The sequence below is a fragment of the Trichosurus vulpecula genome, chromosome 3 (genome assembly GCF_011100635.1).
Source record: "Trichosurus vulpecula isolate mTriVul1 chromosome 3, mTriVul1.pri, whole genome shotgun sequence".
Lineage (NCBI taxonomy): Eukaryota > Metazoa > Chordata > Mammalia > Diprotodontia > Phalangeridae > Trichosurus > Trichosurus vulpecula.
This window is the reverse complement of record NC_050575.1, coordinates 363,971,982-363,986,068: the sequence shown is the minus strand read 5'-3', so window position 1 is coordinate 363,986,068 and position 14,087 is coordinate 363,971,982. Positions and strand designations below refer to the sequence as shown.

The window sequence follows — 14,087 nt, the reverse complement described above, 5'->3', positions numbered from 1 at the left end:
TCAGAGTTCTTAATCCTTTCAAAGTTGTTTGTTTTTATTATATTATTTATTATATTATTATATTATATGTATTATGCTGTTTTATTATATTTATATATGTTATCATTGTATAAATTGTTCTCTTGGTTCTGTTCACTATCCATCAGTTTATATAAGTCTTCTGAAGTTTCTCTGAAACCATCCTCTTCATAATTTCTTACAACACAATAATATTCCATCACATTTATATACCATAATTTGTTCATCCTTTCCTCAATTTATTGGCGCTCCCTCAGATTCCTGTTCTTTGCCACCTCAAAAATACCTAAAAATATTTGGTACATCCTGTGAGTTTCCTTTGTTTAGGAATAATAACTCCCTTACTCTACCTTTCTTGTAATTCCCCCTTCTTCCTTCTTCTATTTCCCTATTATTTCTCTTTTGAATAAAATATAGTTCTGTACTCAACTTGTGTGTGTGTGTGTGTGTGTGTGTGTGTGTGTTTGAGCATGCACAATTACTATGCACAACTTAGTACTTTTTGAAGCATAATTCCAAATTGCTTTCCCTGATAGCTCTATCCATTCAGAGCTCCATTACTTCCTGTTTTCATGCAGCCCTTTAAATATTTGCATTTTCTTTTTCTTCCAACTTTGCCAATATGACAGGTGTGAGGGTAAACTTCGCAGTCACCCTAATTCGCATTCTCACATTAGTGATTTTGAGTAATCTTTTCATATTGCTATATGTAACTTGAATTCTTCCCTTGAAAACTGCTTGTTTGTATCTTTTGATTATTTATAAATTGGAGAATGATTCTTAATCATATATATTAGAAGTTGTTCCTTATATGTCTTGGAAATGAGGTGTTTATTAGAGAAACTTGCCACAAAGATTTTTTCCCAGGTAATTGTTTCTCTTCTAATTTTTACTACACTGGTATTGTTTGAAGAAAATAAAAATCTTTAAATTTTATGTAATTAAAATTATACATTTGATTCGATCCTCTCTATTCTTTTCTTTGGTCATAAATTTTTCTTAATTCATAGATATGAGAGGTAATTTTTTTTCCATGCTTACCTAATTTGTTTACAATGTGACCTTTTATATCTAGCTCTGTAACAACAATGCTGTTTGCAGCTACTGTTGTTGTGTAAGACCAACAGCACCAGCACACAGGAGAGCTGCTAGCACAGATTCTTTGATCTGCTTTTCTAAGGAAAGCAACTTTAAGGGGTTAACAATCTCACTTTAATTAAACATACATATATCATTCACTAAGTTCAGGGGAAAAAGTCAGCACCCTGAACTTCAGAGCAAATATAAACAGAAACTATATAAACAGAGCAAAATAACACAAATCAGTAGACAGGCTTCTATCTGTCCATAGCAACACATACACAGTTACCAGAGAGAGAAGCACCAACATCTGGGCTTTCAAAGTGGGGGAGGCTCCTTGACAGCTACCCAGACTCTCTACACCAACACTCTTCCAATGAGTGTGCCCCCAAAGCAAAACACCAACCTCAGAGCTCATATTCTCTGTTCAAGACCCTGAGGGCTCAGAGCCTACTTAGCAGCAAGGGTTGTGGGAAAGATCTTTAATCACTAGCACCACATCATATACATTGTTTCCAATCAATGACTCTTGATTCAAACAAAGACAAGACTCAAAGACACCCATTCCCTCAGTGCTGAGAAGCACTCAAAAACAAAAGACTCCACTTTGCTTGCCATTACATTTGAAAGACAAAACTCATCAAAGGTACTTGGTTATCTTAGTGCTGAGAAACACTCCAAAACAAAAAACAAAAGATCCCACTTTACCTGCCAATTCAAACAAAAGTAAGACTCATTAAGAGCTCTTGATTGCTTTAGCATTCTGAAAGAGAAAAAAGAAAAAAGTCCCATCTTGATTATCATTACAAGGTCACATATATTTAAATCTTACCTGAGTATGATATAAGGTGTTGGTCTAAATCTAATTTCTTTCATACTGCTGTCCAATTTCTTAGCATTTTTAAAAAATTAGATAGTGAGTTCTAATCCCAGTATCTGTGATCTCTGTGTTTATCAAATATATACCAGGGTAATATATTCATTTACTACTGCATATTATATACCTAATCTGTTCCATTGATTAATCTCTATTTTTTAAAACCATATCAAATTGTTTTAAGAATTACTACTTTCTAGTATAGTTTGAGATGTGGTATTGTTAGGCCCTCTTCATTCCTAGATTTTTTAAAGTTTCCACTTGAGTCTCTTGACTTTTTTTGCTTCCATATTCTATTTTTATTAATGAATTGATTGAAAATACAGATGGCATGCTCATCAAGTGTATAGTGGATACAAACTAAAAGATGGCTCCTTCTTTTGAATGGTAGAGTCAGGATCCAAAACTATCTCAGTAAATGAAAATAATGAACCAAATATAATAAACTGGAGTAAGATATGGATGAAAGCAAAGTACCCCACAGGTGTTTAAAGAAAAAAATACTGCACAAGCACTGGAATACAAGCAAACACCTAAGAATAGTGTGCATTTCTCTATTTAAGGGCAAATGGAACAGAGACTCAGATCTAGCTACTCAGAGGAGGGAGAGATTCATAAGAGTCAAGGAAGAGGAAGCATCTTGGAGATGAGATTCATTCAAGACCTTCAAGGCTGACTGTAGTTTGAATAAACTAAGTGGGCAGATGAGGGAGGGCAATGAAAAGAGCATGAATGGAGGTGAGCAGGAAGAACATTCTAGGTATGGGGACAGCCAGGAAAAAAGATATGGAGATTGGAGATGGAATGGTATGTATGAAAACCAGAAAGTGGGCCCTTATATATGGACTATAGAGTATGTGGAGAGGTGTAATTTGTAAGAAGATGGTAAAGGTAGTGTGTGGGATGAAAGGTCCTCACCAATTAAAAGTTAATAAGGAGCCATCTCAGGGTGGGAACAGAAATAAATTTTATTCAATTCCTGAGAATTGGGCATCCCTGCTAGAATGAATCCAGCAAGGGAGGCGCTTTACAAGGAGCAAGGCACCCATAATTATACCTAACACAAGAGAATTCCTGCCCACCTCTGACCCTTCTCACCATTGACTGGGAGGTGGGCTTACAATCTGAGCGCAAAAGCTAGACAAAGAACCAGGAAATTGAGGCACAGAAACTCCAATTCCCATTCCATTAGTTAATGATTACAACTGAGGTGACATCTATAAATCTAAAGAAGGAGAATAGGATAAGGGGAGGGGGAGACCCTCTCCATTCTTTACAGTAGAGAAAAACAGGTCATTATGACCCTTTTCTTACTGAGCAAATCTTTAAACCAGAACCAGAAGAAAGAACAAAAAGTTTCAGGGTAAACTTTCCCAGAGGCTGAGCCATCAGACTCTCATGGTCTCAGAATCTTCCCCTTCCTTATTTCTTGATTTTTAAACATTTCTTAGTATAGATATGAATAGATATGAATATTATACACATCCTCCCCTGTGAAGTCTTCACATTTCATTTATTTACCTCACACAGTAGGATGGAGCTATGTTGACAGTTTATTGTACCACAATAAATCTGAGAAAGAGGAATTAATTTAGAACAGCTTGAACAAAACTTTCTAGCAATTATTAGAGAGTCACAATTTCCCAAACTCAATCTAATTCAGTGGCATTTGGCATTGTCCTTTGAATGGTGGGTTGCTGGCTTAACAATACTAATACCTGAATATAAAATTCAGAATGAATCGAATTATGGTCCCGAGAGGTTCCACCTCACATAGCAAGTTCCACTATTTACAGTTTAAAACAGTGTACAGTTATTTAGTTGTAATAACTTCTATTTAAAAATAAGCAATAATTTTTTTGGAAGGGGGAAAGCAAGGCAATTGGGGTTAAGTGACTTGCCCAAGGTCACACAGCTAGTAAGCGTGTCAAGTGTCTGAGGCTGAATTTGAACTCAGATCCCCCTGACTCCAAAGCCAGTGCTCTACTCACTGCACCACCTGGCTGCCCCAAAATAAGCAGTAATTAACACAATATGTATCTTCAGTACTTGCTAAGATCATACAAGGCCTTTCCAAAAGTGTTCATTCGTATATTTTTTTCAGATATCCTGATATAAAAAATCAATTATTAAAAAAAGTAAGTAAATAATCACATTCTGGGGATTTACACAGAAAGCAAATTATGATGGTTTGCTCAGAACCTAGAAAGATACTGACTTCTGTTAGCATGGATATGTCAAAGTTTTTTATGTATATATATAACCCTTAAGACAAAAGAAAAAAGAAAAAAATATTTTTAAACTGGGGCCTAATGATGGAATTGGTTTAAAGCAGTAACTCCAATACATAATATTCCAGGTATAATTAATTCAGCTTAGTTTTCATAGATTTCATAATTAGTAGTCAGACAATTCATTATATAAATCATTCCTATACTATCAGCAAACTTGTAAACTATATTCCATTTTGACTGAGAGTATTTGGGTTGGAGGAGGGATCTCAGTTCCTCAGTAAACCAGTTTTACTGGTCTTAGAATTTACAAAGCTCTCATTAGTCACATATATTTTTGCACATCCTTATCTCACAGAGCTGATAAAATTTTATGACTTTACCAAGGTTGAAGATCCAGAAGACCTGACAAGTCCCCAAAGAACTTCACGGATTGTGAGAATCTACAAAATCTTTTGTATTTTCCCCAAACACTAAGTAGTCATCATTATTATTAATTTTAAAGCAAAATATTCCCAATTAAATGCTTAAGATAGTTTATTTAACCATAAAAACAAAAGTCCCTAATAGTGATAGTCAAATTCATAATTTCTCAGCATTCAGATCAAAAGAGAAGCTAATCTTCTAGTGTATTACAATCTTAGTATAATTTTTCAAATTAACAACATTTTTCTTTATAAAATGGTTTCCCTAAATCATAATGAAAAAAAGCAAAAGCATAATATTAACATACAACAATATCTCAGATTTTAAATAGGGATGTAAAAGTTATTGCCCAACTAATAATCCCTTAATCCAACTGAATGCATTTTGAATTATTTTTTATGGGAAAAATCACTTCTTTTGTCTACCATTTTGGCATTCTATAGTAGTTACATTCATGAACCAGCACAGGGTAATTGTAATCTTATTGTTCTTATATTTACAAATGTGATACCAATAGTTACCATTCAGAGCACAGATCAACATGCTGTGAATAACAATTTTTCCTAACTTATCAAAATCCAACATATATTTAAATCTTAAATTGCTCAGTTTTCAGTTTTTAATTTGCATGCCATTTTTCTACATCAATAAGAAAATTAAAATCAACTAAATAAAGATTAGAGATAATGTAATGAGAAATCTAAAAACTAATTTTAACTTGGAGGAAGAAAGAAGCAATTCTCCAAATAAATTTCACAATTTTACAGATAGAGAAATCTTCCTTTTGTCTTCTTATCTAAATGAGACCAAACTAGCACAAATTTTATTATTCACTACCAATTCATTACAAAACTTTTACTTTTCCCTGATCAAAATCTACACTTCAATGTTTGTACATAATTTTTCATTTTTGTCAAGGAAATTTTTCAATTTGGTTTCTTGAGGGCTTGCGACTAGTCTACGACAAATCTTTTTATGTAACTTTAATTCACCTAGGCAATTAAGTTCTACTAAATAATGCACAAAAGAACGCAGTGGTAAAGTAAAACATTTTCCACAAATTCAATTTTGCTTTTTCCCAAATTATTTGCTTCCTGATTTAAACAAGGCTCTTTTTTTTTTTACAAGTTGGAGAGAAAAGTTGATAGCTGTACTAGTTGGTTCTTAAGCGCTAGATATGGTTTTTAATTGATGAATTTTTTTTTGCAATTGCATGTAAAAACAATCTTCAACATTCATTTTTTTAAAATTTTGAGTTCCAAATTCTCTCTCTCCTCTCTCTCCTCTCCACTCCCTAAAGCACTAAGCAATTCATTGTAGGTTATATATGTGCAATCAGGCAAAACAAATTTCCATATTAGTTATGTTATTAAACAAAACACAGACAAAAAAGTGAAAAATAGTATGCTTTGATCCGCATTCAGACTTCATCAGTTCTTTCTCTGGAGGCAGATAGCATTTTTCATCATGAATCCTTCAGAATTATCTTGCTGTATTGCTGAGAATAGCTAAGTCATTTACAATTGATCATCATATGTAAGAAATGGGAGGAGGAGTTTTGTTTCCACAGAACTAAAGGTGTGCTTCCCTGCCCTCCCCCACCCCAGCTTTAGCAGAGACCAGGCCTCAAGGTCGGTCAGGTGAGAGGTCAGAGGCTTGTATGCATGTGCATGCTTTTTGAGAAGGCAGTCTGGGGAATTAGAGAGGCCAAACCCACTTGAACCTGTTCAAACTTATCTAGGGTCTGGTCTTGGTCAAGAATCCAGGCCTACCGATTTGCATAATTTGCATATGTTAAAGAGGGAAAATAGGGGAAGTAAAAGAATATAGTTTAATCCTAAACTAAGACAAGGAAAATCTAATTAACTTCACTTTTGCTTCTGTATCCTTATTATCCTATTTATATAAACTATATAACCTAGGAAAACTATGTAAAAAACCAAAGATTGTAAACTAACCATGACTCTAGCAGGAGTGGAGGGAATGGTTACCCCTGCTCCTGCAGCTATATCAGTGTGAGTGTTCCCGTGGGCACTACACACACTCTCCCGGGGAGTGTAATAAAATGCCTCCCTCTGCCCACTCTGGTCCTGAGTTCTTTGGGTGTGAGTGGGCAAATCACATGGGTTTTCCTAAGGTCAAGTGAAGGGAAGCAACAGGCAGTGGAAGCTCGCCAGGCTTACTCCTGGATCTTGTCTTGGGGTGTCCTGTGATCCCCACTGCGGTGTTAAGAGGGCTACCACTCTGGATTCCCTTGGGGAACCCTGTGGTCTGCACGGCCTTCTTAAGGGGACATCACATGGGACTTCCAGCCCTGTCTCAGGAGCCTTGTGATCTCACTGCCATCCTAAGGGGCCATCACTTGGGTCTTCCTTAGGGTCTGACCCCTAGGAGGCCCTGTGATCCCCACAGATTAAGGGATGGCTACCACTTGGTCTTCCTCTCGAGTCCTGTGGTCTGTACAGCCTTCCCTAGGGATTATCACAGGGTTCTTCTTCAGGACTTTGGCCCTGCCTAGGAAGTCCAGTGATCCCCAAAACCACGTTTCTCACATCATACAATATTTCAACTGTGTACAATGTTCTCCTGGTTTGTTCTTCTCTCTGTCTCTTTGTTGCTCTGTCTCTGTCTGTCTGTCTGTCTCTGTCTCTCTGTCTCTGTCTCTGTACCTCTCCCTTCCCCTACCCTTCCCTTACCCTCCTTCCCCACCCCCCACCCATCCTGCCTTTCCTATTCCCAATCTGGCCAGAATCAGGAGCACAGAAATGGGAATATATAGTTTAGAAGCAATTTTTTTTTTGGCCAGAAAAGTTCTCACTCTTTACCTATCTGTTTCAAAATTTTTCTTTCTCCAAATAATCTTTTCATTATCTTCTACTGAAAGTTTATTGAGAAGGCTGGCTATTTAACATGAATTGAACATTTCTTTTTCTAGTACCTGGGTAGTTAGCAGTAATTACACAAACTAGCAAAAGGTAGTTTAAATCTTTTGTTCCCTTTGTGTTCTGCAAAATAGCAGCAGACTTGGCCAGAATCTCACAGCAGATATTGCCTCTGGGGTGCTTGTATCTCCAAAGAGGAGACAAGTGGTGGGACACTAGGTTAAAAATCTGGAAAGGAGCTGATAAGGAGGTGGTTTTTTTTTTCTTGTTTCCTGAGAAAAAAAGATGCATTGATTTTTATCTGCCTAAATAAAACAAAAACTCATTTGTTTAGGGAATTAAATCTATTTTACTCTTTAGAATTTGCAAGGTTTCGTAACCTAAGACACCAAGTAGTATCCAGGGTCATTCACTAGAATAGATATAGGATGACCATTTAAAGTGATAGAATTCAATAAGTACAGGCTTAGACAAAACAGCCCTTCCTGGAATTTTTTTTCCAATTTACCAATGAACACTAGAGATGGCTTTGTTCCAAAACAGACTGACAAATCTCATAATGACCAGTGAACTCTCCAAACAATGTTTGAGGCTTATGTCAGATTTATATGATTATTTCATAGTGTAGCATTGCCTATTTGAGCCTTACATCAGATTTATACTGAAGGACATTCTCACTCCCAGAAATCAGGAATTTAAAATGAAAAGGAGGGCAAGACAATTCACTAGACACAAATGACAGGCAAACCACCAGGAAGATTATTCTCTTTCTTATTTGCCTACAGGAAATAAAATGAAGGGGCACAGAGTTTAGGTGGGGGGAATCCTAATTGCAGTCTAGATATTCACCATAAAATAGAAGAGACTCTCCTGTTTCAACAGATTCTTCAGTCAAGCCATTGCATTTGAGTCCAGAATCACAGTGCTGTGATATCAGTCAGGGTGGCTGCCTGTCTGATTTCTGCTTAGAGTTTAATGGTTCATTTCTAATGGAACATTCAGGCACAGTAGAAAGACAGAAAAGGTACAAAAATACACAAAACATTAAACTGTAACTGTAGATATCTCAATTTAGGGCTCAAGTGTGCTGAACTCCAACTTTAGTAACCCTCCTAGTTCCTCCTCTTTAGAAGTCTTCAAATAAGTCAACTCACCTAGTGCACACTGGAAAGTTCTCAGAGATGAGGATCTGAAAAAGCCCCATCTGGGTCACTAAAATTGTTACATAAATTTTCTTTAGGTCATTGACTAGCCACTGTCAATTAAGCCAGCATGAAAAAGAGACAATCAAAGTATCCACTGTATTCCAGGTAAGCACTGGGGATACCAAAAGAGGTAAAAGGAAGGCCCTGACCTAAAGAACCTCCCAATTTAAATGGGAGCAGACAAATATGTCAAACAAGCTATACATAGGATAAATATGAAATGATAAATGCTAGAATTAAATGATAAGCATTGCTAGAATTAAAAGGGGTTGAGGAGAGCTTCCTGTAGAACAGGGCTGTTCAAAATACAGCCTGCGAGTGTGATTTATGCGGCCTGCCTACAAGCATAGAAATTTACATGAATGCTTTGGTAAAGGAAGCTGAGCTACAGCAGAGCTCTCACTAAAATGGCAAATCAAAATATATTGTCTATTGTTTCAATAAAAACCTAAGGTTGGATTGCCCTGCTGTGGAATATGGGGCTCTAGTTGAGATTTAAAGGAAACCAGGGAAGCCAATTGACAAGGATAAAGGAGAGCCTTCCAGGCAGAGAAAATGTACAGCAGAAAGAGATAGTGTCTTGTTTGTGAGACTGCAAAGAGGCCAGTGTTACTAGATCAAAAAGTATGTGTAAGTGGGTAAGATGCAAGAAGACTGGAAAAGTGGGGGGTGGGGGGAAGGAGAGAGGAGAGAGGAGAGAACTGCCCAAGTCCTTCTTTTGTAGCAATTAGGTCTTTTATACCTATTAAGGAAGGAAAGAGGACAATGATGGAAACCAGCTATTGTAAATTGGTCCTACAATTTATGCAGGGGTCATACATAGCAAAAATAGCAAATATGGAAGAAAATGGAATTAGTTATATCAATCATTAACAGACTACTTTTAGCTCATAAAAATATACTTTTAACATTTTTTTCCTGCAGTGTGTTCTGTCAGGAAAAGAATATTCTGAACATATTACTTCCCATAATGAAGCCTAAGAATGAATTCATTTTATTTTACTGAGTTTACAATCCCTTAACTCTTCCTGATATCTTTCACATAAATTGTCTAGCTACACATCACCTCTTCTGTACCTGTGGTGTTGATTTTTAATTATTATTTTGAGATTTTTATTGATGTGCTTTGTTTTTACATTATGAATATTAGGATTTCTTTCACTTCTTGAGAGGTCTCTTGTAACAAAAGTTCATTAAAACTAGTAATACAGTGCCATTAACTAAAAGGGGATGAAATATTTCACATCTGTAGCCAACCTACCCCCCGTTACTTATTAAAAATTTAGTAGAAATAGATTTTCTCTCCCTTCTACTCTCCATCCCATTGGAGAAAAGGAAAAAAAAAAAACAAATTTCTTGTAACATCCAAAGATGGTCAAGCGAAACAAATAATCTCAATGTCTGTATACAAAAACACCTCCTAAATCCATCACCTCTCTGTAAAGGATAGCATGTTTCAGCTTCAGTCCTCTGGAATCAACATGGTCTCTCAGATAACAAGGGTTGGATGAGAAGTCTTATACGTGTATTATAAAACCAATAACATCATTTCATTGGAGTCGCCACAGTTTGGTAGTTTATTGCCTCATTTCTTATACAACAGTAGTAATCTATAATATTTTTATACCACAATTGATTGTCATTTTTCAATTGATGGTTTTTCCTGTAAGTTACTAGATTTTTTTTTCCCCTGAGAAAAGAGTTAAGTAAGTAGATACTAACACATCAATATTGTGAGAACAAGCAATTTTGAGGGCTTGATAAACTGATGAAGAATCAAATAAGCAGAACCAAAGAACAATTTATAAAATAACAGCTCTTCAAGAACAAACAACTTTGAAAGTAGTAAGAACCATCATCAATACAATGACCAGTCCAAATACGGTAATTCTGCTGCCATCTAACCTGTTCATTCTTTTGAGATAACTGAAAAATATGTCATATGTGGGCCAGTTGAAGGAACCATGTTGAGTGAATGGCCTGAAGAAGAGAAGATTTAGAATGATGAGAGGAGCATACATATAGTGGTCTTTAAGAACTTAAAGCTGTCATATGAGAAGGATTACACATGTTTTTCTTGGTCCCAAAGAAGTAACAGGTAGAATTTTCAAAGAAGCCTATTTAGGTTTCATGTAAAGTTGAAGTTGGGTATATTGTAGAGAGGATTCTTGGTCAGTTATCATTTAGGTTAGAGATTCTCGGATGTCTTTTCCAGTATGTGAAGTCTGTGGTCGAGTGAAGAATACCATTATCTAGTTCGATGAGACATTTTTGGATGTCAGTTCTTTCATCTGAAGTATCCCTCCTCATGTTATGCCATCTGAAAGTTAGATCAATATGGAATTTATGGCATTTTAAGCCACTGTTTAACTTGTTGAATAGCATAGTGCCAAGGATAGAGTCTTGGGGCACTCTACCACAGACCTGTCTGCAGGCTTTTTTTTTAGCCATTTGCTAATGTCTTTCCAAAAAAAAATCAAAGCTAGGTTGGAAGAACAAGATTAAGGGGAGGCTCAGCTTAGAGAGCCAAAGGGTTAATGTGTCTAAGAGGCAAATATCTTGCCTCTAAGGAGACTCCTTAGGGCCACTTTCATGTCTTGGTTTCTCAGGCTATAGAGGAAAGGATTGAGCATTGGAGTTACCACTGTGTATACCACAGAGGCCACAATGTCTTTGGTGGGGAAAGTAGATGGAGGACTTAAATACACGCTGAAAACCGTACTGTAAAAGACACAGACAACAGAGAGGTGAGAGCCACAAGTGGAGAAGGCCTTTCTCCTGCCACCCCCTAAGGATGGCATCCTGAGGATGGCAGAGACAATGTATATGTAAGAGACCAGAGTGCATAGGAAGGGAACTGCCAAAACTGGACCACCAACAAAAAATACAATTAATTCGTTTAGACGGGTGGGAGAGCAGGAAACTTTCAGCAGGGGACTGATGTCACAAAAAAAGTGGGTTATTTCCCCCACCACACAGAAAGAGAGTTTTGCCATGAGCAAAGTGTGTAACAGAGCATGGAGATTAGTGATCACCCAGCACACACTCACCAGAAAGACACAGAGCTGGGGGCTCATGGCTGTGCTATAATGGAGTGGGTGGCAAATGGCCATGTAGCGATCATATGCCATCACAGCAAGCAGGAAGCTGTCCATATCCCCAAAGCAAAGAAAGAAATACAGCTGTGTCAGGCACCCTGTATAGGAGATGGTGTGAAGCTGCATATGCAGGTTATGTAGCATCTTCAAGACTGTACTAGAGGACAGACCAATGTCAGCAAAGGAGAGAGTGGCCAAGAAGAAATACATAGGGGTGTGGAGGCGAGCTTCAGAGATGATGGCAAGGAAGATGAGCACATTCCCTGCCATGGTGACCAGGTACATGCACAGAAACAATCCAAAAAAGAGGTGTTGCTGTTCTGGCCACTGGGAGAGCCCCCGGAGAAAAAACTCAGAGACATTGGTCCGATTTCCATGTCCCATGTCATTGACATGTTAAGGGATCACAAAAGACCTAAGAAAATAAAGGAACATTCCTTATATATATTACAGAGTGGAGCAGAAAGAACTAGAATAAAAATCAGGATAACCAGGTCCTATAGGAAATCCATTGGTGCCTTCATGGCTTTTATTCCATCTCCTCACCTCTCCCCTGGGAGTTTACTTGGTTCACCATTACTCTCTCCCTTCCTCCCAGTCTCTCAGCAAATCCTATCTACTTCCCAACTACCAATAAATATTCTCAGAACTCGTTTACCCTTAACAATTCTTCTCTTCACTCCCTCAGACTATAGCTCCATATATCTGCTCTCTTTACATGCTAACTCCTGAAAAGAGTAGACCGAACTGACTTCCTCCACTCCTATCACCCTCTGATCCCTTAAATAAAATATCTAGACTCCACTGCAAAGAATGGTACTGAGCTGTGTATGAACCAATACACTGTTCTCAAGCAGTCTGTAGATCAGTGCTATTTTTGCATAAATCCAACAGAATTCTACCTCAAGGGGCAGAAGAAAAGAAGATACTTTAGCATAAATACTTTTACTATTATTTTATAAAGAAAGAGTCCAGGGATGCCCCATTTGATCAATATTGGGAAAATACAATTGCTGTGGAGCACAAAATAACTTCGAAGGCAGGGCAGGGCTGAAGCCCTCCTAAAAAGCTAGGTGGCACAGTGGATAGAATGATCATCTTGGAGTCAGTGAGATCTGAGTTCAAATCCAGCCTCAAACATTTATCAACTGCTGACCCTGGGCATCGGCTTCATCTTCCTCAACTGTACAATAGGAATATTTGTAGCCTTTATTTCCAATAGTTTTTGTGAAGATTGAATAAGATATCATTTGTAAAGCTCTGAGCACAGTGCCTCGCATGTAGCAGGTACTCAATAAATTCTTTTTTCCTTTTCTTCTTCCCTCTTTCTTTTCCTTCTATTTTCCTTCCTTCTTCCCTTTCTTCCTCCCCAGAGCCATTTCTAATGAAGATAAGCTGTAATGGCCATCAAATGCATTTTAATAAGCTAGAAAACCTTAAAACATAGGGAGTTGAAGGAAATGTTTCTAAAAATGCAATATGCAATTAGGATACATTCTGATTATGGCTTCTCTGGAACTTATTTTCTGGGCAAGTTCCCTAGGGTACCATCAGGTTAAGTGATTTATCCAGTGTGACACAGCTAGGACAGGATTTGCACCTTTTACTTCCCAATAGAAGACTAACCTATGATCCACTATGTCCTACATCAATTTCTTGGTTAGAAATTAATAATATATGCATTAAATTAGACTCTAGCTTCATCACAAGCGTGCGTGCGTGCATGTGTGTGTGTGTGTGTGTGTGTGTGTATATGTGTTTGAATGCTTTGGGGTTTGTAAAGAGAAGTAACAAAGTATAGAAGACAGACTTGTCTTAGGGTTAAGAAAATTGAAGTATAAGCCCTACCTCTGAAGAGTACAGATGGCAGTGCACTAGCCCATTTGCACTGGTAGAGCAAGTCTCCCTCCCTAGAGCTCCCTATATGGATGAAAACTCAGGTCTGGACTAAAATTTAAAAAAAAAGTTTTGTAAAACACCCAACTTCCACCATCTCTGGCTTAGTACAAACCTATATTACCACTCGTCTGGATTATTCAACTAGCCTCTTCACAGGTCTTCCTCTTTCTACTCTCTATTCCCATTGATCCTTCCTTTATAACTGTATTCCTACACTAAAATTCCAGTAATGACTCCATAACACCTAAGGGATTAAGTTTACATTTTTAGTCCAATATTCAAGGCCTGACACAATATTGTGCTGTATTACATTACTAGCTTTAACTCATGCTAATTCCTACAATGTATTTGATTTGGGAGGCAGCTAGATG

At 37.2% G+C, this 14,087-nt stretch overlaps 1 protein-coding gene and 1 pseudogene across 2 annotated transcripts; both read right to left on the bottom strand.

The window, feature by feature from the left end:
* The window catches only part of LOC118841651, a 1,013,973-nt pseudogene that overhangs the window by 44,931 nt on the left and 954,955 nt on the right, over positions 1-14,087 (bottom strand).
* LOC118841659 (olfactory receptor 1N1-like) lies at positions 4,975-12,201 on the bottom strand. Of its 2 annotated transcripts, XM_036749235.1 has the most exons (2): positions 11,274-12,201; positions 4,975-5,012 (listed from the first exon to the last, which is right to left on the bottom strand). In XM_036749235.1, the coding sequence occupies exons 1-2, from the start codon at positions 12,199-12,201 to the stop codon at positions 4,975-4,977; spliced, it is 966 nt and encodes a 321-aa protein (XP_036605130.1). The 2 variants fall into 2 exon arrangements, with proteins under 2 accessions (XP_036605130.1, XP_036605131.1); XM_036749236.1 differs by lacking the exon at positions 4,975-5,012 and having other exon boundaries at positions 11,263-12,201.

Coding starts and splice junctions, on each gene's coding strand:
- LOC118841659 (XM_036749235.1), bottom strand. CDS start 12,201: ATGGGACATGGAAATCGGACCAATGTCTCTGAGTTTTTTCTCCGGGGG. Junction 5,013..11,273: donor TCTCCTTAGAGGCAAGATAT/TTGCCTCTTAGA, acceptor TAATTCAAAATG/CATTCAGTTGGATTAAGGGA.